Genomic DNA, 24,810 nt, shown 5'->3' on the forward strand with positions numbered 1-24,810 from the left:
AATTCAGACAACGGTATCATTGAGTAAAAGTAAATAGTAATAGTTATTGACTATTGTTCAAGGAATAGACGATTACACGGGTCAGATTTCTCAAGAAAAATAGAGGGCAAAAAAATAAATACTGATATTTGCAGTTGCACTACCGTTAAATATCTTTAAAATCTGTCTATGTATAAATTACTACGTCGTGTTCTAATATTTCAAATATAAAATACATTCTTTCAATGCGAAGGACCTAAGATGAGAAGTACGTACGGTACCCGGCTTAAAGTACGTACGGTACAACCTTTCCTAAAGGTACGAACCGTACCTTTCCTCTTGAGGTACAAAATGGGAAACGTTTTAATTTTGTATTTTATCTATTCAACTTCAAGTTGCTGAATTAGGCAAAATATTGTGAAAGTCGACACAGCAGCAAAGGAATATGGGTGACGAACGTATAATACTGCATAAAACTAATAGCTTATTTCGTAATCTCGTGATTAAGCAAATGCTGTAGACTGCCATGCCAGCGTCATGGCAGTTAAATATTTCAGAACAGAGTAAAAATTTCAGAACAGCAGACAATTTTTAACAAATTTTGCTAAATTGTGGCTTTTGTACCTTCTGGTTCAGTTTAAAGGTACTTGCCGTACAGCCATTTTTAAAGGTACGTACCGCACGTACTTCTCTTCTTAGTCAGATCCGAAAGTGTTTCACATTATATGGAAATTTTAACTTCCAAAAAATATTTTTTTTAAATGGAGCAAAAGGATCTAGATTGCAGTGCCGGAATTCCAAAATTGTGAGGCCATAAAGCGAAATGTGAAATTTTTTATCACAGCACACAGATTTTATCTGTGAAGATAAAATGGCACGCAAAATCGCAAATGTTCATCCAAGCAACGGTCCATTTAAGTGTAGTTTCTAATAAATAGATTTCAACATGATCGTTATAATTGCAGAGCAGGGACAGGTGTGAGTTGTGACTGGTTGGTGATTGAGAGGAGTAATTATCCCAGTTATCGTCTTCCTAACACTTCTCCTCGTCGCATTGCTTCAAACTGCCTGAAATAACACAAATATTAGTGATGGGAAATTTGATCAAAACATAAGAAAACACTGCCCTGATTCGTTGCTTTTTGTAAGTCTCCCAACACAGCAGGAGAAGTGTTAGGGTGAGGTTGCCACTTGTATTGAATAAAATAGTAATATATTCTTGTGCTGTTTTTATACAGTTAGTTTTCTAGACAAGGAAATTTATTTGTCGACCATTAACAGCTACCTTTTTTACAGTGACCAAGCTTTACCTACTATTATTGCAGCTCCCGGAAATGGAGGCGCAGTGTTTCATTATATAAATACGAGGGTAAACTGCGAGTCTGTGTGGTTCAATAGATAAACTGCAAGGTAATGTGGAAATATGAAGGAGAAAACTTGCTAGCTGTTTGAGTTCATCCGTAGTTTGAGCGATTAACTCTCAGATAGGTTTGATGCACTGATGGACAGAATTGATGTAGATTTAAAAAATATTCATAGGTTTTCGTTAAGGATACAACTGTTTAAACATCATGAATTGTGGTAGGTAAAACCAGTAGAAGGCATGGCACCACTCCAGTCTCCAACCCTAGTAATAGTTAACTAATGATGAGACCATACGGCTTACCCTTCGTCCGTCTGAGCAATCCTACATCTGGTCCCTTTAACAGAGCCCTAGTGAGCCAGGGAGAGGACCTCCTCAACACACCTCTGTATTGTACCCTATCACACTATGTGTTGTAGCTATGAAGACTCAAGATGGGCCCTGTTATTCACGTTTTAACTGCTTCATTTAAACAGTTGACCGCACCCATAGAATAGCAGACCCACAATGCAGGACTATAAACTGGTTCCAGTAACACGTTATTGGTACTGGTAGTGGAGTGAGACCAGTTAGGAGGAGAGCCGTCACCCCACTAGACATATTACCACCTCAGATCCCTTCTCCACAAAGAGTAACGCCTCCCCCAAAATGTGAGTACCCCCCCCCCCACATCTCGGAAATGTCCTCCTCTGATCTGTGCAGGAAGCTGCATTGTTATTCCCCTAAAACATACAATGCTATTTAGAGAGCCCCAGTGACCCTGATAGCGACACACAGCTTTAACACCAGTTGTTTAGTGAGTTTGTTTTGCAGGGTGCACATCGTTTCCATGAGGGGAACTCCTTTTTTGTTGGCAGGAACATATTACTTTGAGAACAGTAGCCATCGTCGTTATTTATTTGTTTACTGCTATAATGTTTAGTCCTACAAGTTAATCTTGAAAGCAAATTATGCACACTCAGTTTTAAATTCTTCTTGAGTTGTAAAATTCTCAGAGGGAAAACAACTCGTAGGTGAACGAGTAAATATTCTAGTAATCTCAAATTGATTTGTTTACTTTCAGCTTTAGATTTTGCTTTAAATACAATGATCATTGTGAGTCAATAACAATGAATAAGATCAAGAAATACCCAAGTTTTGTGGAGTTTTCTTCTTAAATGATGAATAATTAACATAATATATTATATAATAGGATAAAACGTGATACATATGTTGGTGAGAGTGGCGGTTCTTCTTCCTCTGTTATCATACATCCTGAACCCGATAACAACTCAACCTGAGCCAACTCAACCTGCTCCAACCAAACCTGAGCCAACTAAACCTGATCCAACCAAACCTGAGCCAACTCAACCTAATCCAACTCAACCTGCTCCAACCAAACCAGCTCCAACCGATCCTGTTCCAACCAAACCTGAGCCATCCAAACTTGCTCCAACCAAACCTGAGCCAACTCAACCTGCTCCAACCAAACCTGAGCCAACCAAACTTGCTCCAACCAAACCTGAGCCAACTCAACCTGTTCCAACCAAACTTGCTCCAACCAAACCAGCTCCAACCGATCCTGTTCCAACCAAACCTGAGCCAACTCAACCTGCTCCAACCGATCCTGTTCCAACCGAACCTGAGCCAACCAAACTTGCTCCAACCAAACCTGAGCCAACTCAACCTGCTTCAACCAAACCTGATCCAACTGAAAAAGAAAACGAATCTAGTACAGAAAAACCATCTTTCAGTGATTACACATCCGGTTCTGCAACAGCTGCACCAGATCCAACTTCTCCATTAACAACAACTTCTGTTCACAAATGGGCAACAGTTACCAAAGTGCCACGGGATCATACTCAAGGTAAATTTGTAATTATAGTAATGATATGTTTTCGTAATCTCAGTTCATGCAACCAAAATTCGGAATTGCCGAACAGTCTTCTAGGAGTCTAGGCCTATATTTAAGAATAAATTATTTCCTAGTGCAGGAATATAACAATAAGGTAACATATCTTGCATTGACTGATGAATTTCAGAAGACACGACTTGTGAATTCGTACAGTATCACGGTTACATAAAGATACAATGCACAGTTGTAGATAAGGCCACAAACAAGACTAAGACGTTCTTCAAGTGTCCGAATTCTAACGATTACTACTCGGTGGTAAAACGAAGCTGCAAGTACCAACAATTTTCTGAGGCATGCCCTAACGATCCTATGTTTTACCAGGTAAGTTTGCTCAAGATAAGAGTAGATTTATGGGTACCGCGACAATTGACCCCCCGACAATTGACGCGAAATCTAGAGTTTAGTACGACAATTGACCCCCTACGTAATAACACTGGCGTCAATTGTCGCGAAATCTAGAGTTTAGTACGACAATTGACCCCCTATGTAATAACGGGGGTGATGCAACGTCAATTAATGTCAATTAATGTCAATTAATGTCAATTAATGTCAATTAATGTCAATGTCAGTTTTGCAAAATTTTGGAATACTGACATTAATTGACACGATATTTTTCGACCGGAGATTATGTAGTTCTACCATATTTTTAGCACTTTAGAACGTTTATATCATCGATTTATTCACTACTATCACATATAATGGAAATGTGAAAAAATTCAGATCATTAAACAATAAAACTAAAATAATACGGTTTTCCGAAATTTAATTTTCTTAAATGGGCGTGGCCATCCAAGGGCGTGGTTCTCAACATCATCAGAACTTAAAACCCACATTAAACGAAATGCCTTCATGACATTTATATTTGAATAACGAATCTTAAACAGCTAACATTACTCCTTCATACTAAAAAAGCCGATTCTAGATATTTTACCTGAATAAGAAACCAATAAAAAATGGGCGTGGCCGGTGGGGACCGAAGATGGAAGAGTTGGAAGCTGAAATTTTTTTTGGTGGTCTTTGAACCTAAGGATCAACAGATAAGAACATACTCATAATTATTCAAGGACATTTTGTTTTTTTGAACCGGTCTAATATAACTTACTTGAACCGGTCTAATATAACTAATAATCTTTAATATTTATCGAATAATGATAATCTCAAATTTCAAGACAAATTAATTTCAATTAATGTCAATTAATGTCAATTAATGTCACTTAATGTCAATTAATGTCAATTAATGTCAATGTCAGTTTGGGGTTTTTATGGAATACTGACATTAATTGACGATGCATCACCCCCGTAATAACACTGGCGTCAATTGTCGCGAAATCTAGGGCTTAGTGCGACAATTGACCCCCCCCCCATGTAATTACACTGGGGTCAATTGATCGGGTTAGGGTTAGGGTTAGGGTTAGAGTTAGAGTTAGGGTGAGGGTTCCGGTTAGGGCTCCGGTTAGGGTTAGGGTTCCGGTAAAGGTTAAATTAGGGTTAGGGTTAGGGTTCCGGTTAGGGTTTGGCCTAGGGTTAGGGTTCCGGTTAGGGCTCCGGTTAGGGTTAAGGTTAGGGTTCCGGTAAGGGTTAAATTAGGGTTAGGGTTAGGGTTTCGGTTAGGGTTAGGGTTAATTGTATTAAATTATATTTTTGGGGGGTCAATTGTCGGGGGGTCAATATTCGGGGGGTCAATTGTCGGGGGGTTAATTGTCGGGTGTCAATTGTCTGGGGTCAATTGTAAGGGGGTCAATTGTCGGGGGGTCAATTGTCGGTGGGTCAATTGTCGCCCACCCGATTTATGGACTAGATTTTAAGCTTTTGTCACATAACTCACATTCACTCACACAGTTAGAGTTGCTATTTGGTAAGAGACCGATTTTGTAAATATACATACTACATCCTAATAAATGTATAACCTTAAACTGAAAACTAATCGTGCTCTACAGATGTGCGGGGCAGTGAGGCTTTGTAAAGACACAGGAAAAGGAGGATTTACAGCGATAGAGGAGATGCATTACCACGACAACTACATGTGTGCCTATGCAGCATGTGACAACGGATACTACACCGCCGGAACAACTGACATTTGTCAAGACGGACAAAGATGTAAGAATGCGGACTACAACGATAACACGTGCTCCGAACACACCACTTCAGATTCATACACGTGCAGAAATAACTGGATATCCTCCACTGCCATACCTTCCAATCAGCTCTGTGATGGAAACTGCGATTGTCCCGGTATCTGTGATGACGAGGCAGTGTGCAACGGTCTTACCTACGGTATGTTCTGTCCTAGTAACGTGAAAGTGAATTACACCACTTACGTACCACCGTTCTGGATATGTGATGGATATGACGACTGTGCTGGCGGGGTGGATGAGGAGAACTGTAAGGTGAGGCCACAATGTAAGCTTTCGTATACTTATGGTCGTAGGGACAGGGGACCTCTTACAAACCGAACCCGATGTGCACCACTTAGAAGCGACATATTTCCGTACTGTGCTGATTATTCCGATCAACTAAACTGTATTGATTCTACTATAGCAAACCTAACTTGTTTGAGAGGGGGCGACCTTGTTTCTGTTGCTGATAGAATGATATGTCATGACATTTCTGGTCTCCGACTATGTGATGACGGATTTGAGAATATGTGCGAAGAAATCGGTATAACTTGTAAGGTCCACAAACACCAACTTTGTGACGAAGCAAAGGATTGTATTAACGGAGCAGACGAGTTGCATGTCAGTTGCCGTACTTGGAGCAAATCTGTATGTAAGAGAGCATTTGGTATGAAGAACAGATTATTGAAAGTACCTTTGAGCTGGATAAATGACGGATACAAGGACTGTGAAGATGGTATAGATGAAGGAGTAGTTTACCCAACCTGCGGTCTAACCCCAGCCACAATAAGACTCAAGAAAGATGTTGAAGAATGTAGAGAGGTTTTCCTCTGCGGTTTTCCCCCCTCTGGTCACGTGGAATTTAGCAAACTATGTCACAGAGCTGATACATGTGGCAACGAAGACGCTGTTTGCCGAGTAGCCCTTGATTCTCCGAAGATAGCTCAGAAAGTTTCGGAGTACATGGGCAGACACACAATATCGTATTGTCACAAAGGATTAGCTAATATAGCTCGTATGGCTGGAAACTGCTCAAATATAATTCATAAAGAACTTGATCTTAATATTCTAGGAAGAACAGAGATATTGCTGACCGTTCCGCAAACTATATTTGATTGCAAATATGTGTACGGTGAGATGTATGTCTATCTTGCCTGCATTGGCCAGTGTGCCACTTCCATTTGTCCACTTGAGGATCCTATAAGACATGATTCCTGTCTTGGGCAGTACCCTTCAAGAGTTTACACACTTGCGGATAACAACTTTCTGACCTTTCTTCTGCCGTATGGAGACAACAAATACCACAACAATTTGTTTCCTTGTGATAATGGCAGATGTATTCCTTACAAGCAAGTTTGTAATCTGGCTAACGATTGTGGAGATTTTTCAGACGAAACAAAATGTACGAACCACTTCATATGCCCAAAAAGTTCCAACTATATGCCCCTTTCGAGTGTTTGTGATGGAAAACCAGATTGTCAAGACTTTTCAGACGAATGTAATGACAGATGCAATGTAAGAATCATAGAGAATGTGGCTCTCAAGAGTTTAGCCTGGTTTTTAGGTTCATCGGCTACATTTTTGAACCTTATTATAATCCTACGAGGGTTATACACTTTTAAAAATGCTTCAACAGTGGCAATGCTTCTTAACAAACTTCTCATCCTCCTCATAGCATTTGGTGACCTTTTGATAGGGATATACCTTTTAGCTATATCTATCTATCATGAATTGCGATACCATAGTTATTGCCCCAACAGATTCGAATGGTTGACCAGTACATCATGTGCTGTCTTGGGCATCGTCAATACTGTGGGCTCCCAGCTGTCACTCTTTTCAATGACAATCCTTAGTTTAACTCGGGTTATTAGAATGAACACAATGTCGATCAGCGACGAGAGAACATTTAAATCTAGTTTTCTTGTCTTTTTAGCGAGTCTTTTGATTTTTGGAGCCTCCTTCCTGTTGGCTGTTGTACCTTTGTTTCGCAACTTTGAAGACTTCTTTGTCAACGGAATCAACTATCCTGGAAACCCACTTTTCATAGGGTCAGTCAAGAAGACTAAACATCTAGAAATTTTCGAAGAATACTATGGAAGACTACGAAGTAGCGAACTATCATGGAAAAGCATAGACAGATTGGTGGTTGATATGTTTAGTGAAGAGTATGGAGGAATCACCAGGAACCAGGTTCATTTCTATGGAAACGCAGGAGTATGCCTCTTCAAATATTTTGTAAATTCTGATGACCCTCAACGAATTTATGTGTGGTGTACCCTATTTCTTAACATCATATGCTTTGCTGCAATAACGATGGCCTATATCATCATTCACTTCATTTCGACCAAGTCCTCCAGTCAATTTGCAGTAAATGAGGCGAACAAACAACTCAAAAGTAGAAACAAAAGACTCCAAAGGAAAATAACCTTAATTATCGGGACAGATTTTTGTTGCTGGATACCTTTTATTGTAATGTGTTTCCTCCATTCCTTAGAAGTAACGGATGCTAGTCCTTACTACTCTCTGTTCTCAATTGTTGTCCTGCCCATAAACTCAGTCATCAACCCGCTACTATACGACGATACAATCGGTGTTCTGGTTTCAAAGATATTAAGATGGCTCTGTAAGCCTTTCAGAGCTGCTAAACAGAAAGAAACCGACACGATCGTGACTTGCGCAACACATCCTTCTCTCATGACATCTACAGCTAATACTGGTGTTGAAGAGAATGTCCGCCGTGACGATACTACAGTTTCAACAAGTGGCCACAACGTTGAGGATGAAAGAAACTTTGTTCGTCAAAACCAGGTCATATCAGAAATATTGTCCAAAGCTTTGAGATCTAGATCACATTCTCGAAGTAAAGAGAAAGAATCGATAGTTGCGAAAACAGGTGAAAGATGTGATGCAGCTGCTCCTCAGAATGAAGCTTTGGAGATTTTAGAAAAAAGACATGCAAGGAGAAATGACAGATCAGTTAGTGTTATTTCTGAAAAACCGAATGACGAAACACCAAAACATGCAAGGAGGATTAACCGATCAGTTAGTGTTATTTCTGAAATACTAAATGAGGAAACACCAAAAACTGGAAAAAGTAAAAAATGGAAGTCCCAAAGAGCAATCACGATAGCAGAGGAAACAGAATTATATGACACTAACAACAGAGTCCTTAACGAAAAAACAAGAATGTCGGGGGATTTCGCGACCAGGAAGAAGAGAACACTCAAATCCATAAAAAAGATTGTTCGTAGACCTTCCGCTGTGCTGGCCAAAATAATTCTGCCAAAAAGTCCATCAAATTCAACCGAGAAAACATCTGAAGAAACAGTATCATCATTACACTCAGATGAAGAGTTATATCATATTTACCAGTTCACCGAACATTTAGCTGATGAAGGACAAGAGAAAATAGATTTAGAAATGGCTGCCATTTCTGAAGAGGAAAGGGAATGATTTAAGTGTTATTCAAATATGAACAAAATTTGCTACCTCATCTATAATTATACATAGTAGATATGTACATATAAGTATAATTAAGTCTCTTTTTAAGGACATTACTCACTTTGCAAAGATGTAGTTACAATTTAAGGCATGTGACCCTCCAGCCATTGTTATTTTGTATGAAAAATAAAAAGTCCAGTTTTCTTTGTCTAATTAGTTCATTGATGAAGTCGTGATAAGTAAAGCTTACTTTGGTGCATTCAATTTTTGTATGTTCCACCAAACAAGCTGCTCTTACTTATTGTTTAGACTTTAATAAAATGATCACACTTAAGCATTTGGGAGAATTGTTTTTTATGCCACATGATATTTAGGGGTCTCTGGGAAGCTACTTTTTTATTTTAATACAATTCTACATACATATATTCTGACACGATCTTAACAAGGCGCTTTAATGGATTTACTGCTCGCTCAAATAATGACTTTACTGTCGGCAGGTCACATAGCCAACACCATCACATCATCGTGAACCCAGGGGGGGGGGGGGGAGACCTCAGGACCTGCTCACTGCTCACTAGAGCTCCACAGGATAAACAATAAACATGGCTATCTATATCCTTATCGTTTACTAACCAAGAGAAACAAAACGTTTCTTGTAAAGATAATGGTACTGTTTCCAATGTAGGTGAACACAGAAACCCATTACAGAGCAGAACACGTGCCTCACTTTTGTGAGATCGTTCAGTACGTGCCAAATTTCTGTGTGTTTTGATAACACTGTCCGAGCCTGTGTCATGGACATGTTGTCCTTATTTTATCCTCCATTCCACTCGGTTTAATGGCAATGCTAACTGATATACTGCATTTTGTCTGATGTTGTTGACACATGTAAATTTAGTAGCATCCTCGAGTACACAGGCCATCCAGTCATTTTCGGGGTCTTCCTCTCGATCTCTCAATAGTTATGTTTCCACTCCAGTAGAAAATTGGTAGAAACTGTACTAGTTATTTTTCATTTATTGAATTTACAGTCGCCGGTTTCTGGCCCAATAACAAGCTGAAGGGCTTCTTACTGGGTCCCTAGTCTCAACAATAGTACCAACTTTAAACGGTACCTTTCATTTCCATTTTATAAGAGAAGTTATTTGGAATTATCAATATTTGAAAGTTAAGCAAACTATAAATTACATCTTTACAGTATTTTCAATTCGCAAAGGCAACGACCGTTAGGGACAAAAGAAAATCGCGATTATTTTGCCCAAAAATCGCGATACCGCGATTTTTAACAGACTATACATAAGACTATACATAAATTTTTTCGCAAATAATAGGAAAAATCGCGATTTCCTTTTGTCCCTGGCCTGACGACCGTCGTTTAATGATGCACAGTTTGATCATAATTCTTATTGTTATGCTTCTCAGTAAAACAGCCCACAATCAAACTTATGTCATGAATGAGAAATTAAACACATCTAGATTGAAGGAATTACGCAAATTTAGTTGAACACATTATTACATGGTCGAAACAATTAAATAAAGTTCAAATCTTGTTACTCAGATGTATTCATGTAAGTATTATACATAATTTATGGAATATGGATAAACTAAAATTGCTTGAAAATATGACAAAGGGATTAAACCGGGATGGTCCCCAGATGGGTTGAGAAGTAGACCCTCTGATTGTTATTCTCCAGTCCTTTTTGTTTTTAGTCTCCGTCTTTTCCTATCACCTTCGCTTTCACGCAGGAAATCTGGGGTGTGCTGCTTAAAGTGGACAATGTTTGTGTCTCTTTGCAGTGAGAGTGTCTAATGGTGTTATAATCATGATAGGTCAAAAGTTTGTAGTGATATAACTCATAACTGTCAGTCTACAATTCTAAGCTGTCAGGGTTGATACGGAATCTAAGATGAACAGTTTGAGATTATTCCTCAGCTCTAACTAAAGAAAGTTTCGGAAAGGACTTTCAGACCACTCCCTCATTTTGAAACCTGACTTCATGTGTTGAGCACTTTTCTATCTAACCTTCTGTCCGTGTCTATTTAAACCTGCTCACCTATTCAGTTTGACATTGCTACTGAACCTCTGTCATAGAAAAAACAACCATAACCTGAACCACACTGACCACCACAGCAGTGATTATAACAGATGATGTGGAGGCAAATGAGACCATGCCCGACCCAGCAATCCCACCAATCAAGCCAATTGTGGTTGCGATGCTAGTTCCTACTTCAAAGTTTGACGTTCCGAAGTAATTCACGTCGTAGAGGACAAAGGTGTAGCCCAAACCAATTATCCCGTTCAAAAACTTCGTTATGAAGTTAGTTAAAATCGCTACTACAAGGTTTTGTTGTGTGAGCATCAGTATAAAGTTTGCTACGTATACTAGGGAAACAAACCCCTGCAGTTTACGAAATCCAATCTTGTCTTTCATCCAGTGCATAAGGAATGCAGAGGGCATACCTGCGAAGTTAACAAGTGCCAGTAACAAGAGTTCCGGCCCTTGAGTCATGGTAACTGAGCAATGAATGTTTGGTCCTGATTCATTGATCTTAAGCAGCTGGATCAACGCTGGAACGAGGAGGGTGGTCAACCAGCTATTAAAAGTAATACAAGCAATAAGGAGCCCCATTTTTGTGGTTCTAGCTGCGAAGTTTGAAACAATCACTGTTTCTGGCTGTTCTGCTTCGTCTTCTGATCCTTCTATTTGTGGGCCTCTTGTATCTTTTACACAGAAGTGAACCATGATGATCGGAAGAATGAGTACGGGCAATGTCGAGAAAAGTAGACACTTCCTCCATCCAATCCAATCAAGTAGTAGGAACCCCAAAACTGATGACCACATTGACCAGGCAATAAAGATTATGTGTGTTATAAATAAAATCCTGTCTAGAATCTCTTTATTGTAAGCTATGTCAGCGGCCCAAACATAAAGACTGTTGTATCTGATTCCACAACAAAAGCCAAGGAGGGCTCGAGCAAGAAGAAGAGCTGTATAGTTTGCAATTATGCCAAGCATAACTAAACTGCATACACTCAGATATAGCGAGATTAAAACCGTCTTCCGTTTTCCAAACCTGAGCACAATATCATTAAATAAATTTTTCGAATTTCTGTATTACTACTAGCAAATGTTTCACTGCAGCGTGAGGGTTACAGTCAAAATCGTATAGAAAAATACTTTGACCCAACCCTTTTGCCAATGGTCCTGCAATCATAACTGAAACTGCTAAGGAGAAGAACAGAATGTAATCCAATAATCCTTCTTTCCAATGAGACAGTCCAATGTCACATGAAACTTGTTGAGTTAACATTCCTGATACGTGAGGAAATATGGTTATCAGGCTTCCTCGTGTGTTTTACAGAGTAGGAGTGGGGTTTTCAATACAAAGAAGGCTATCTTGTAAAATGCAATGTACAGAAAGAAATTAAATTTTTCACTTCAAAAATAAATCGGGACAGAAGTAGATACAACTTTGAAAGTTACACCAACCAGGCAAATCCATCTCTGTTCCATCTGCAAACTCGCATAGAATACAACATATCAACAGCATCTTATCATTCCTCGTCCAAGTTGTTTGTTGCTGGTCGTCTTTATCAACCAGGACGTCATTCTCACCGTTTTTCATTATTATTTGGAAGCTTCTTCTGGTTTGAGTGTGTACTATCATAACATTGAAACGATCCATAAAACAAACAATATTGCAATATATGTGCCGTCAACTTCAAGATCATCCGTAGAGTTATCTACGAGATGATAGTCCACAAATCAGCTAAAACATTACAACTATTGTAAATCGTAAAACCAATCGTTTTGGGCGTCTCACGTGACACACATAGCACACACGATACCAGGTTCGTGGAGGGCGGAGAGGGTGTTGTTATGTTCCATGTTATGTTTATTTAAGGGTACAATGAAATACAATTAGATATGATATAGAAATATCTCTCTCCAAACTCCATAGTTAAGTTGCCACTCCAGTTAGGACAATATAATTATTAAATAACATCAAAAACATTATCAAAAAAAAAGCAAACTAGCACTGAGGGGTTGATCATCAAGAAGATATATATATTTTAAAGTCACTATTGTGACGTATATCGGTCTATGGAAGACTATTGTTCTTAAAATTGGTTTTGTGTTTCTGTTGGTATTTCAGGAATTTGTCATATCATTGTTTGTGCATTAGCTCCTATGAAGAACGTTTTGAGCAGGTATGTTTGTGTAAGACTGCTGTCCTCAAGTCTCCTCTGATCTGCAACTATTTAACAAGTGTCAGTTGAAACAATAAAATATGTTGCCAATAAATCTACAGAGTATCGATTGAGATTCACAAACAAAGGGAAAAAACTGTAAATTTTGCAGCTTTGCCATCAAAGTCATAGTGCAGATCCGAAGTGCGAAGGGTGCAGCTCTGTGGATCGAGCGAGGGACTGCTAAATAATCTGGGAGGACCTCTGAATTATCATGTGAACTCTACCCTGGCTCTTTAAAACCATTTCTAAGTCAACTGAAATCTTTAATTAATCGTCACTGTTTTGTACCCCTGTTTGAAGTGATCTGATGTTGGAGCCGGTTAATGGTCCGGTTCAATTAGTGTGATGCCAAGTTCCAATCACATACCACAAACTGTTACTCAAGGGTTGCTTTAACCAGTAGTATGTTGTAACCGCAGGACACAGTGTAACCTATTGTATTATACACTATGTGTTTTGCTTACCCCCGACGCCACTTTCAGTCTCTGTTATACGGTGTAAATATTGATTAAGATATAAAAACTAGAAGGATTTATTCATTGAATTTAAGTACTTAACTAAGACCGGTGACCAAACTTTTGAGGGGGTCCTGGACCCCAACCACCAAACGGTGCCCGCGGGGCAGCCACACCCATATTTGGTCCAAATTAGGCCCAATTAAGCCAAATACCCTGCTTATATTATAATATGCTATTGTATAAAAAATGGATTTACAGATCATTCGCTGGTATAAAAAAACGTCAAAAGAAATGAAAAAAATTCGGATTTTTGATGGTTCTGAATGCCTTCTAATTATGAGGACTACCAGATCCTGGTGGAACCTAAGCAATCCATGATATCACGACAGGCCCTAAAAGACAATATAATTATTAAATAACATCAAAAACATTATCAAGAAGAGCAAACTAGCACTGAGGGGTTGATCATCAAGAAGATATATTAAATATTCATTGAACTTTGAGGATATTGGTAAATATTAGTGACCCTACTGAATGGCACGATAATGTAAAATGTGTCACACTATGAAACTATATAAACCCTCTATGCATAGGATAATCGTTTCATCATCTAGATAAACTTTGTCGCATAACGATATCTTTATCCGACGATAAGATATCGCTTAAATGCGGCCGGCAGTAAGTTGTAAACTTTGTCACACTATAAAAACGTGACAGAGTTTATATGGACCCCTTGTTGCAGTGTTTGACCAAATTTTCGAATTTCCAATTAATAGGATAGTTGCATATGACTATTATCTACATATTTAGCGACTTTTTTCGTTAAATGGTAGCACCATGTAAATTCCGTCACACATTTAAGAAATTTATATGAGGGATGTTTATGACATCCTGACAAGAAATGCCGAATAGTCTAGCATTATTTTGTGAGCTGAATGTGTTTGGAATTGTTCACATATTTCATTGTTATAGGCAAATACAAATACAGAAGGCAGAAATAGGTAAACTTTGTCACATAAATTTGTATGATATCTCAACATGTGTGAAATTGAGTAAATATTAGTATACCACTGAGTGGAGTTGGGTTAGAAACATATAATGAGAGATACGATGATTTAACTTGTAGAAGCTTTCAATAAACATGTGTTGGTTAGTATACCAACTTAAACACCCTATATTACGTACTATGGATCAATTAACAATATTTCAACCACACACCGGTCATATAAATTACTATATGGCAGTGGTATGTTAACATTGGCAAAATTTCAACACCTGAACATGGTAAAAATTTGTAAATTTCGTCACAAAAAAAATATGATAACTTTATTTGCTATTTGTTGGCAAAATGACTACTGACTAGTTTATCGACATAGGTATGGTGATAAAGTAACATTATATCCTAATCGAGACCTACATAGGTGGCAAGAAAAGTAAATTTCGTCCCATTTCAGTAACTTAGTAAAATTAAACTCAGCATTGTTAAACTTGAGTTCTAATTTGCTGAACAATAACCAACCAATAATTCCTGTAAGAACATTGAATTTTAACCGAGGTATGGTTCTTCAAAATAGGGTCAACAAATGTAAATTTCGTCACATCCGCGTACGTCATTGTAAAATGTAGATACAATTTCTTTCACGTGAACAGTCCTAATTACAGTCTGAAATGATTAATACAGAGGAAATATAAAAACCCTGTCCTTTTTATAATGTACGTAATATGTTAATCACAGACTAGACTATTTTATTCTATAATCATTGTTTCCTAATTTAACCTATTTACGATGTCGTATATCATTTTGTGACGATGTTTACGTCAACTGCCCTATATTGAATCAACTGTATCCATGTATCGTCGTTATATAGAGTTTCCCCGCAAAATTTAACCTATTTACGATGTCGTATCATTTTGTGACGATGTTTACATCAACTGCCCTATACTTGAATCAACTGTATCCGTGTATCGTCCTTATATAGAGTTTTCCCGCCTTCCAAACCAAAATTAGATATAAATGATTTCGGAAATTCACCCAGAATTTCAAATTCCATATAATGTGACAGAATTTACATCATTTCCCAATAACCAAGTGCATGTATTTGCTAACGTTTCAAAACAACATATATTTTAGGGCTATGATTGGCAGAAGAACCATCAAATAATGAGTTGAAAGGGTTTTGAGGACACCTCACAGTAAAAAAGGGGTCTCTTATTCTGAGTGTGACAAAGTTTACGAAGTATTGCCTTAAAGCCGTTCGATCACTGCCCTTTAGGCCTACGTTGTATCATAATTGTTAGATTAACCTAATCTACTATATTTTAGACCAAAAAATGCTAATTGGGCAGCTATGGTAAACAATGTCACAAAAATGTGACATTTTTTCCTTTTCACCCTTTTGAAAAAAGGCAATAGTATATTCTGAGTAATATCAATAACTGTAAATTGAAATAACTTCTTTAACAAGTAACAAAAAACAGAAATTTCGGTTGAAAATTTGTTGAACTCTGAAGAAAAACTTGAAAGGTCGGCCACCGGTAAATTCATGACCGGGATAATTTGGCGGGTTTTGAGAAAGTCCGCCATATTTTTCCCGGTCATTAATTTTCCCAGTCTTAAATTAACCCGCTATAATATTCCCGAGTAAGGTACTTCAAGTAAGATGCTTTTTTCCATATCAATTGATTGTTGCTTCTAATTAAGGACTTACATTTCTTATTTTGGTTTTCAAATAGGTCATATAGTTATATATTTAAATTATGATTGCTCTAAATTTTAAACTGAGTCATAATTAAGTACCTGAAAAGCTAGTGGTCCATTTTAGCTCGCTTGGAATCGCCATTATCCTCCGCAAATGACAACCTGATCGTGCTTCCAGCGATAGTTGCACCGTCCAATAGCATCTTCGCTGCATTGGCAGACTCTTTCATCGCGTATCTTATGTATCCGTAAGCTGTTCCCTGAAATTATTTATTAGTCAGTTTGAGGTATTGGTTATATGTACAGTTTATTTCCTGAGAATTTCGTCGTTTATTCATGCCTAGAGAAAACCCATCAACTCTAATTGAAAATTGAATAGTGAATCCGGTAAGAATGTTGAAAGGGATCGAACGGAGCTTCCACTTGCACTCAAGCTTTGATTTTATGAATTAACTAGAAAGCCCGTGGTCACAGAGCTGAGAGTAAGCTAATAGTATTCTTTGGTAGTCAGTTTTTATAGCATCAACAAATATCCATCACAACCGACGCGAAGATACAGCCAATTAAAATATAGCTCGCACTGAACACCACGTAATAACAAAAAAATGATACAAATACCTCTCTCAAATCGTTGCACGTGCAAGTGCACTTCTAACACCGTTACCATGGTTATTATGAAACTACCTATTTCTTATATATTTGCACGTGGGCGGTCGTACAGTGTACAAAGAGAATTCTCTGATTCCCTTAGCTTTGTACAATGTACGACCGCCCACGTGCAATATAGACTAGAAATATAGACTAGAAAACCCTTGGTCACAGAGAGGAAGCTAATAGTATTTTTTGTTAGTTAGTTTAAATCGCGTCACAACATATCCTACACAACCGAAGATACATCCGATTAAAATGTTGCTCGCACTAAACAGTAAACACAACGTAAACAACAAAACCGATAAAAATGCCGTTTTAAAAATCTTTGCACGTGCGTGTAACAACCCTCATTACCATGGTTACTTTGCAACATTTTGCTTTATACCTAATTTGCACGTGGGCAGTCGTACAAACATTGTACAGTGTACAAACAAAGGGAATTCTCTGAATTATAATATAGATATTAATCCTGGCCCATCGCCCAGCTACGCCGAATCGAGGAGTTCCCGTAGTCAGTACCTTGCATGGCTGAGGTGAGGTACGGTCGCGGTTCATCGGTACATTCTACACGCTGACAAAGAATACGCGCGTGCTTAGCGTCATAATGATACGGAAAGTTGCAAAATTGAAGACCGTATTTATCAAAAAGTGTGGAGCAGTGCCAAGTAACTTGTGCGATGCGAAACTATGTTTTCAAAGAGTCTTACCCACCATGTGACTTCGATGCCGTTCTAGCAGAAACTGATTATTACTGTGATAGAATACTGCCTACATTTATTCTTGACCTTTACACCTACCGCAGAGTAACCGTCAACAATCAATGCAAGATCTCTGTGATCATGTAGGTGCATGTGTAATTAGTAATAGCAGATGATTGGCCCCAAATATATACAGCAGGGTGTCAGAATTATTGGCGTGTTTTGAAATTTTGTGTGTATTTTATGATGAAATCTATATTTTTCGACGGGTCATAACTTTACTTCTGAATATCGAAATTAACAAAATTCAAAAACCGGATTTCAGGGGAAGCAGCCGAATCCTTTGAAGGGCTTCTTGTACGGAGTGTAAGTGATGTTCAGTTAAAAAATCAGCCAAAAAACGTTAAAAACGACTGAAATATCGGTATAACAGTGACTGACTTCTCAAAATTTTCAAAACTTTCGAAAAAGAAAATATTTATTTTTTCGAAAGTGCGGGTCCTCAAAAATAATTTTTAATGTATCAAATCTTATTGTTTTGATGTATACTTTCTTAATATGAAGTTAACAGCATGTTCAGGACATAAAAGCTTTTTGTATATGTCCCCTTAAGTCAAGTAAGTCAGTAAGTCTAACGCTTTAATTATTGTAACGTATCCCAACGTAAGACCAACAAATTTATGTGTAGCTGTCAAAATTTAGATTATTATCATTTTAACAAGGCCCCTGAACATCTAAAAACTTGTCATGTGGAACTTTTGGAAATGGCGGTAAAAGTCTTAAAATCTGGTTAATTTGTACACTATTAGATAAAGATGTGGCATACTTATTTATGCGTTATAATGCAACCAAGTAAGTTAACATATACTTCATATTATGATTCTTTTGTTTATCTCGTTATACGATCAGTAAAAATATCAAGAAAACTTACTCCTCCACCCATTCCTCGTAGTGGTAGATAAGAATATACTTTCCCTTTGTTAAGAACAGTATTCCAAACGCTACAGCCCAAGTGAAGCAGAATATGGACAAAAACGAGGGAAGCTGATTAGAATAATCAAAGTAAACAACCTCCAAAATATGGTAGACAAACAAACTTAAACACAAGCAAATACAGCCGGACACCAGTAACAGAGCGTACACAGTGAAATACTCAACACCACCTTCACCCATGGTATTTCATCTTACTCCGTACAAACGACAACAAGTAGACTATGATCTCTAGAACGGTATTTACTGCGATCTAGCGAGCCCAATTAGGATGACCTCTCTGTTGTAGAGCGGTAGAGTGCTACGACGACACAGTGATTTACGGAGTTAATATTGCGTAATCAGAGCTGGTTATTTCCGTGATGTTGGGAATGAAGTAAGACCTGGACAGAGATAACTACATAACTACATAACTACATACCTTAGATACTGTGTTATGTACTGTTTATACGCAGTGATACATTATATATTGTGTAGAGCTGTAGAGTTGTCTAAACGTATAGATGAGGATAGTAGAGTTAACTTGTTAAGTGGTGACTATTTAGAGGGTTACTTGTATTGTGACGTAATATCCAGATAATATGTCATATTGTTTACATGTGAGATTACAATGTATTCTGAGTGAAGTAACATGTTCACAATTCAGTAGTGGGGGCCATTTCGGATATCAATTATCTAAGTGTGATCACAACAGACAAATAAACAGGGAACTGACAAAGATATTCTGCTTCTAACGTCAGCAAATTAATGGGTAATCAAGTGGTTTACCTCTCCTATTATATTGTATATACATTTTATAGCATCAACTTTTCAACCCATCTAAACATTCCAAGAAGTGAAAATCTCGACTTACTGGGATGATCTGAATGTCAACAAGTTCGCTGAATCTGCAGAAGATGTCAGACAGGATGTCCTCTGAGATGGGCTGAGGAGCGGCAACAAAGAAGAGTTTAGCACGGCAGTGAGTTGTAGATGAGATAGGCTGGTGGGGCGGTAGTGCTACATCTGTGTAAGGACAAGCTGAAGGAAATTAACACTAGTTATTTGAAAGCTATTTGAAAGCAACAACCTGTCACTATCAATTAAATGTATAGCAAGAACCAGGGCAAACACGCGGAACTGATCAGAGAGAGGGCTGTAGATTCATATATGATACAAAGAAAACTCCATTTATGGACGTGAGGAGAGTTAGGACTCCTACAACTACATTAAATCAATTCCTTCTGTAACGTCCTCAATATATGTAATAGATTTGTAGTGTTGTAATTAGTTTTTAAAAACGATTGTGTGATTATATCTCTATGTGTCTACATAACAATAGAAGTGGGCTTTTTTAAACTATCTGAGATACCATCAAAGATATCAGAAAAGCAGACACCTTTCTATGTTTGCAAGTTAAAATACGAGGGAAAAGTTTCTAAATATCACGTGATAATAGCCCTGATATCACTGCTTACTCACTGCTAGCGGGAGCGGCGGTCTGGAAGCCTCCCGAGTAATCGTACACTCCCTGTTGTTGTGGCTGCTGTTGTTGGGGCTGTTGTACCTGCTGCATCCCATCGTAGATTCCTGACGTACCGTAGTTCACACTGTACCCTTGATTGTAGCCCTGTTCCTGCAGAGGTTGGAATGTTCATTATTCGTTTTCCACTTTACATTTCAAAGCTACTCCTGAAGTGAAGCAATAATATTCTTTACTGCAATTTGTCTTAGAAAATAGAATCCCGAGCATATTAGTCAGACTGCGGAGGACTACCTCAGACATAAGTTGATAAGAACAAAACAAATACTGAAACTAACCACAGGTTGTGCCGTTGGTTGATGGAAAGCAGGCTGCATCCTTGGTTCTTGCTTGTAACCAACACCAAGTCTGAATCCAGGAGGATACTCAATGTTGTTGAGCTTGTTGCGAGCGTAACTTGCAGAACTTATGCTCATGTAGGTTGCAAATGCCATTCCTTTGCTTTGACCGTGCAAGGACGTGGCAAGATCCAAATTTTTTAAACCGGGAACAATGTCGAATAGCCTGTAGATGGGATAAATTGTTAGTTTCAATATGTCGTTGGCCAAAGCAGGGTACAATACACAGTTTATAAAAAACTGAAAATATGTTCGTCAGCCACAGTAAAATATCTTCAAAAAATGTAAGCTCCTAAATTAAATGTAAGTCTTATCACAGTCTTCAGTTACTTTTGCTCCTCCAAACTAATTTCCTTTTCATTGTATATACTTTTGTCCGATTTACTGGATAGTGGATAGCAGGATAGCAGTCATTCAAGCAGTTATATATAACTGCTTGATAAGGCTTTGTCATATATAATATTATACTTATGAATCATTTTCGCAGGTGCAATCCCAGTCATCCAGTGATGTCAAATAAGCGACCAAAGGAGCAACAGTAGAACTTGAAACAATTCAAAATGTAGTATTGATACTATTTTAAAAACAGCTCAAACAAATAAATTTAAGTTGTAGCGATTAAGAAAATGTAAGGCTAAATCATAACGTTCACTTCAAAAAATGAAACTTTTCAACCGCTGAACACTAAATGAATATCAAATATTTAAACAATATTATCATAATATTTTAACTGTCATATTAAAACATCAATCTGTCAGGTTAGTTACAGGACAGACTAAAATATATAATAAGTGGTATGTTGAATCACATGGTGATGTTTCTCTCAAAACCATGGTGATATGTAGATCTCGACACCATGGTGATATATATCTTGTAACCATGGTGATATGTATCTTGTAACCATGGTGATGTATCTTGTTACCTAGTAAGTTGTTGTTCTGTAAGGCTGGTATGACAGGTAATTGTCAGTCTGGTAGTGGCTCCAGGTTCAGTCATGTCACGGTAACCTGTAGATACATGAAAACTTTTTATAAAGGAGCAGCGTAGTGATACGTGGTAAACTTTTAATTGGTATCAAGTTTCTGTTCGGTTGTTTCTTTGTTTCAAAGAGTTAGTTAATAAAATCAGTACTTTGTTTTTTTGTTTGAGATAATATATTTAAACCGTAAAATGTCACAAATAAAACAGTTAGTTGGTTAGTCTTGGTACTTTGGTAACATGTTTGTGGGGGCAATTAACCGTGCATATTATAATAAATATGATATGCACTTATGCTATGCACAATTAAAACTATTATTTTCTAAATTAGCTCAATTTTTTTTCGATATAAAACTAAGGCCAATTCATCAGATCTACTTTTATTAATTAATAGACAATTGAATGTTCGTGTAAACATCTCATGTCTTCAGTATAATATCAGTAATTCTTGTTTCCAGTGTTATATTGTATACACAATGAAGTAACTAAACGACAGAACATAGTCGAGTTATTGCAAGCCTGCTCACTAATATAATCATAGAAAGGGGCCAGGTTATATCATTGAGTATGGTCTAAATCAAGAGCCAACAGAAACAAATTAAGCTACACACCTGTAGGAACAGGACACATAACTCTAGCATAACAAGGTCCACTAGAGTTGTCTGCCTGGGTGTTAGTCATCATGTTTTTAGGAACTCTCGGCTCTGCTATGACTGCTTTGTAGGTTTTATCACAGTTTTCCAGGGCGTTGAAAGCTTCTGAGGGTTTGCAGAACCTCACATATGCGCATCCCTGAGGAGGAACATTTAGTTGAGATAACAACGGAACAATGCATACAACTAATTCAGGATTGCAATAAAGGACTGACAGTCAGGATTGAAAGCCAAAATTATACTTTCAATTAACCCCAGTAACCTTATTCTCCATCGTGGTTTTGTCTTTGAGAATCTGAACGTGATCAACTTTTCCAAACTGAGAGAACTCGAGAGTCAATTCAGAATCAGTCATTGTCTTAGAAACAAGTATAAATATTCTAGTTCGATGTTTGTCATCACTCATGGCTAATTGAGAAATGGGGTCTGCGGTTTTGTCTCTGTTCGTTTTTGTGTCTGCCAGAAGTGCCTGAGGGATTATTAGCATTAAAATTTGTGAGTTGCATTTGATTCACTTAAACTAAATTTGAATCATTTTTCATGCAATTATAAACATGATTTTTTGTTACCATTAACTCCTGAGAAAATTACTATGCTCTTAACTCTAGAGTCTAGACAAGTTAGTCGTCAGAATTGATCAGTATATTATGAAGAACTCCGACTTAATCAAGAATATGTACCTTGATAGGTTTTGGGTTATCTCCGATGGTTGATCCATGTAGCTTTTCCATAGCTAATGCTGCCTCAGAGGCTTTAGTAAACTTTACATAGGCAATGCCTTTGGGCTCCTTAGTGTCCTTGCGCTTCACAACCCAAACATCTTCAACCTGAAATATAACTACTTAAGTACAATATTTTGACTACACCCAAATATTGAAAATCTCTGGAACACACAATCAAAACAAGACCTGGGTAATTCGAATAATCCTAAAGTTTCTAGTCAGGATTACATAGGGAGACAGTTTTAAACTTGTTATTTTATTTACCTCTCCATACTCCTCGAAGGCACTCCTCAAATCCTCCTCAGTGTGAGAACGAGAGCACACTACAAACACTCTTGAGAATGGAGGCTTGTGATGGTCAACACGGGGACGCTCATCTGCCATATCTCCTTAGCTGTAATGAGTTGCAATAATGTGATTATACATTTTTAGAAAAGATCAAAGCTTAAATCATGGTTTAAATCTATTTAAATCCTCACGAAGAATAATGCAATGAAGTACTTCCAACAAAGTAATCTGTAAGTAACTGGAAAAATGCACAACAACATTTTCTGAAGGATCTTTAATATATATATTTTTTTCAAGTAAGATTCAATTCAATTTTTTAATCTAGAACAAACCCGTTATATTTTACAAAGATATTTAAATAATCATACAGGCTAGGTGTCACCTTATCTATGGAGTGAGCAAGGATTACTTTCTCCTACTTATCTTACTATATATAAAGCGAGACGATATATATCTGTGCCATTTTACTGACACCACGGCATCAACTTTAACGCGACTTTCCGAAAAAAACCGTAAAAGATATACAACTGAAACTTTTTTGGCTGGGTCAAATGCTTTAATGGCCTCCAAATCAGCATGAAAAAATTAAAAATTGGCCAAGGAATAATCATTTCAGAGCCGAAAATTTGGACCCCCAAGTGGTGTCAAAAACGCCAATTAAATAGGTAATAATTATTTTAGTATCTTGAGTCTTGACACCGTTTAGGGTTATATTATACGGGTACCTGCTAGTACATTTAATACTAGTTCCCTCTATAAAAGTTTTTGAACTTCTAACAACAGAATAGAAATGAAAGAGCTAACAAAATGATGACTTTATAAGAAAGATCTCTTGGCATCGATGATAGTAAGAACAAAGGTAGCACAAACAGAATCTGGACGGTTCATTAATCATGTAAAAAGTAACAATAAAAAGCTTAGCTGTACTAAAGGGTATCCTCGCTAGATTCCAGATAATTTAGCAGAGCTTCTCCTCTTTGAACGATAAAGGCATGATCGAAGAACAAATCAATTTCAAATGACGAGGTACCCGACCCTGTCAAAAGATTTGGAATTCTGTAGAGGTATCCTTCAGGACAGATTAATGCACTGTAGAACTAAAGATTGTAGTACTACACTACTTCCGGAAAAGTCAATGCGGCACTCGGGTCCTTGGTATTGTCGTCGGTATATTGTCCATTATTTACGTTCTGCTTTCATAGTTCAAACAATAGTGAGCTCTAAATATACAGCTTTAAACCGATTAAGTATGAATGAATGAAATACCTGACAATCCGCACTCCTATAATTCAAAAGCATGAGTAACTCGTAGTGATGTACGATTTCTAGAAAGTTTAAATTAAATTTGGCGCTCACAGGTCCTCGTGATCATGTGATCGCCGCATAATGTTCTGTAAATGCGCAGGGCACCTTCAAGCTTAAATTATTCACCATACTGACCCAGAAACCCTGACCGGATGGGGCTTAACTTTGAAAGTAAAAGAGTTAGAGACTTCCGGTTTTTTGTAACATGTTCCTCTTTTAAAAGTAACGTTACCTCCCCAGGAGGAAAATTCAAGACAACGTAATTGTTGAGTTATCTCAAAATCTCCAGAAAAGTCCCATTTCGGGCCGCTCAAAAGTTTGTAACTTTAACTTTGCGGATTCCTGTACTCTGGTTGGCTGAATTGTGTCACGTGGTAGCTACTTGAACATTGGAATGCGCCACGCGTGCAAATCATGCTTCGTGTCGCGCGCGAGGTCGAGCCGTCTGTTTAAATTAAACCAA

The 24,810-nt window shown here is 37.7% G+C and overlaps 3 protein-coding genes across 3 annotated transcripts in view; 1 reads left to right on the forward strand and 2 right to left on the reverse strand.

Annotated features, from left to right (window-relative positions):
- Positions 1-24,810, forward strand: part of LOC134811132 (arrestin domain-containing protein A-like) — a 103,448-nt gene that overhangs the window by 48,424 nt on the left and 30,214 nt on the right. The gene's annotated exons all lie outside the window — the stretch shown is intronic.
- Positions 17-23,160, reverse strand: LOC134820856 (RNA-binding protein 45-like). Its single transcript, XM_063831498.1, has 10 exons — positions 23,019-23,160; positions 22,713-22,859; positions 22,295-22,501; positions 21,991-22,171; positions 21,324-21,408; positions 20,342-20,567; positions 20,003-20,156; positions 19,395-19,561; positions 16,302-16,462; positions 17-1,047 (listed from the first exon to the last, which is right to left on the reverse strand). Exons 1-9 carry the CDS (start codon positions 23,136-23,138, stop codon positions 16,310-16,312), a joined length of 1,440 nt encoding a protein of 479 aa, XP_063687568.1. The 5' UTR covers positions 23,139-23,160; the 3' UTR covers positions 17-1,047; positions 16,302-16,309.
- On the reverse strand, positions 10,267-12,568 carry LOC134823037 (putative metabolite transport protein YjhB). The gene is made up of 3 exons (XM_063834382.1): positions 12,283-12,568; positions 11,982-12,105; positions 10,267-11,866 (listed from the first exon to the last, which is right to left on the reverse strand). The coding sequence occupies exons 1-3, from the start codon at positions 12,476-12,478 to the stop codon at positions 10,864-10,866; spliced, it is 1,323 nt and encodes a 440-aa protein (XP_063690452.1). The 5' UTR covers positions 12,479-12,568; the 3' UTR covers positions 10,267-10,863.

This window comes from Bolinopsis microptera, chromosome 1 (assembly GCF_026151205.1).
Source record: "Bolinopsis microptera isolate Bmic1 chromosome 1, MBARI_Bmic_1.0, whole genome shotgun sequence".
Taxonomy (NCBI): domain Eukaryota; kingdom Metazoa; phylum Ctenophora; class Tentaculata; order Lobata; family Bolinopsidae; genus Bolinopsis; species Bolinopsis microptera.

What these genes read in the sequence shown, in the direction of transcription:
- LOC134823037 (XM_063834382.1), bottom strand. Translation starts at nt 12,478, where the DNA reads ATGGATCGTTTCAATGTTATGATAGTACACACTCAAACCAGAAGAAGC. An exon ending in AACAGAGATGGATTTGCCTG is followed by an intron (nt 12,106 to 12,282) that starts GTTGGTGTAACT and finishes CTCACGTATCAG; the next exon opens with GAATGTTAACTCAACAAGTT. An exon ending in GCAGGACCATTGGCAAAAGG is followed by an intron (nt 11,867 to 11,981) that starts GTTGGGTCAAAG and finishes TATTGTGCTCAG; the next exon opens with GTTTGGAAAACGGAAGACGG.
- LOC134820856 (XM_063831498.1), bottom strand. Translation starts at nt 23,138, where the DNA reads ATGGCAGATGAGCGTCCCCGTGTTGACCATCACAAGCCTCCATTCTCA. An exon ending in CCTTCGAGGAGTATGGAGAG is followed by an intron (nt 22,860 to 23,018) that starts GTAAATAAAATA and finishes GTTATATTTCAG; the next exon opens with GTTGAAGATGTTTGGGTTGT. An exon ending in TTGACATTCAGATCATCCCA is followed by an intron (nt 16,463 to 19,394) that starts GTAAGTCGAGAT and finishes AAATAATTTCAG; the next exon opens with GGAACAGCTTACGGATACAT.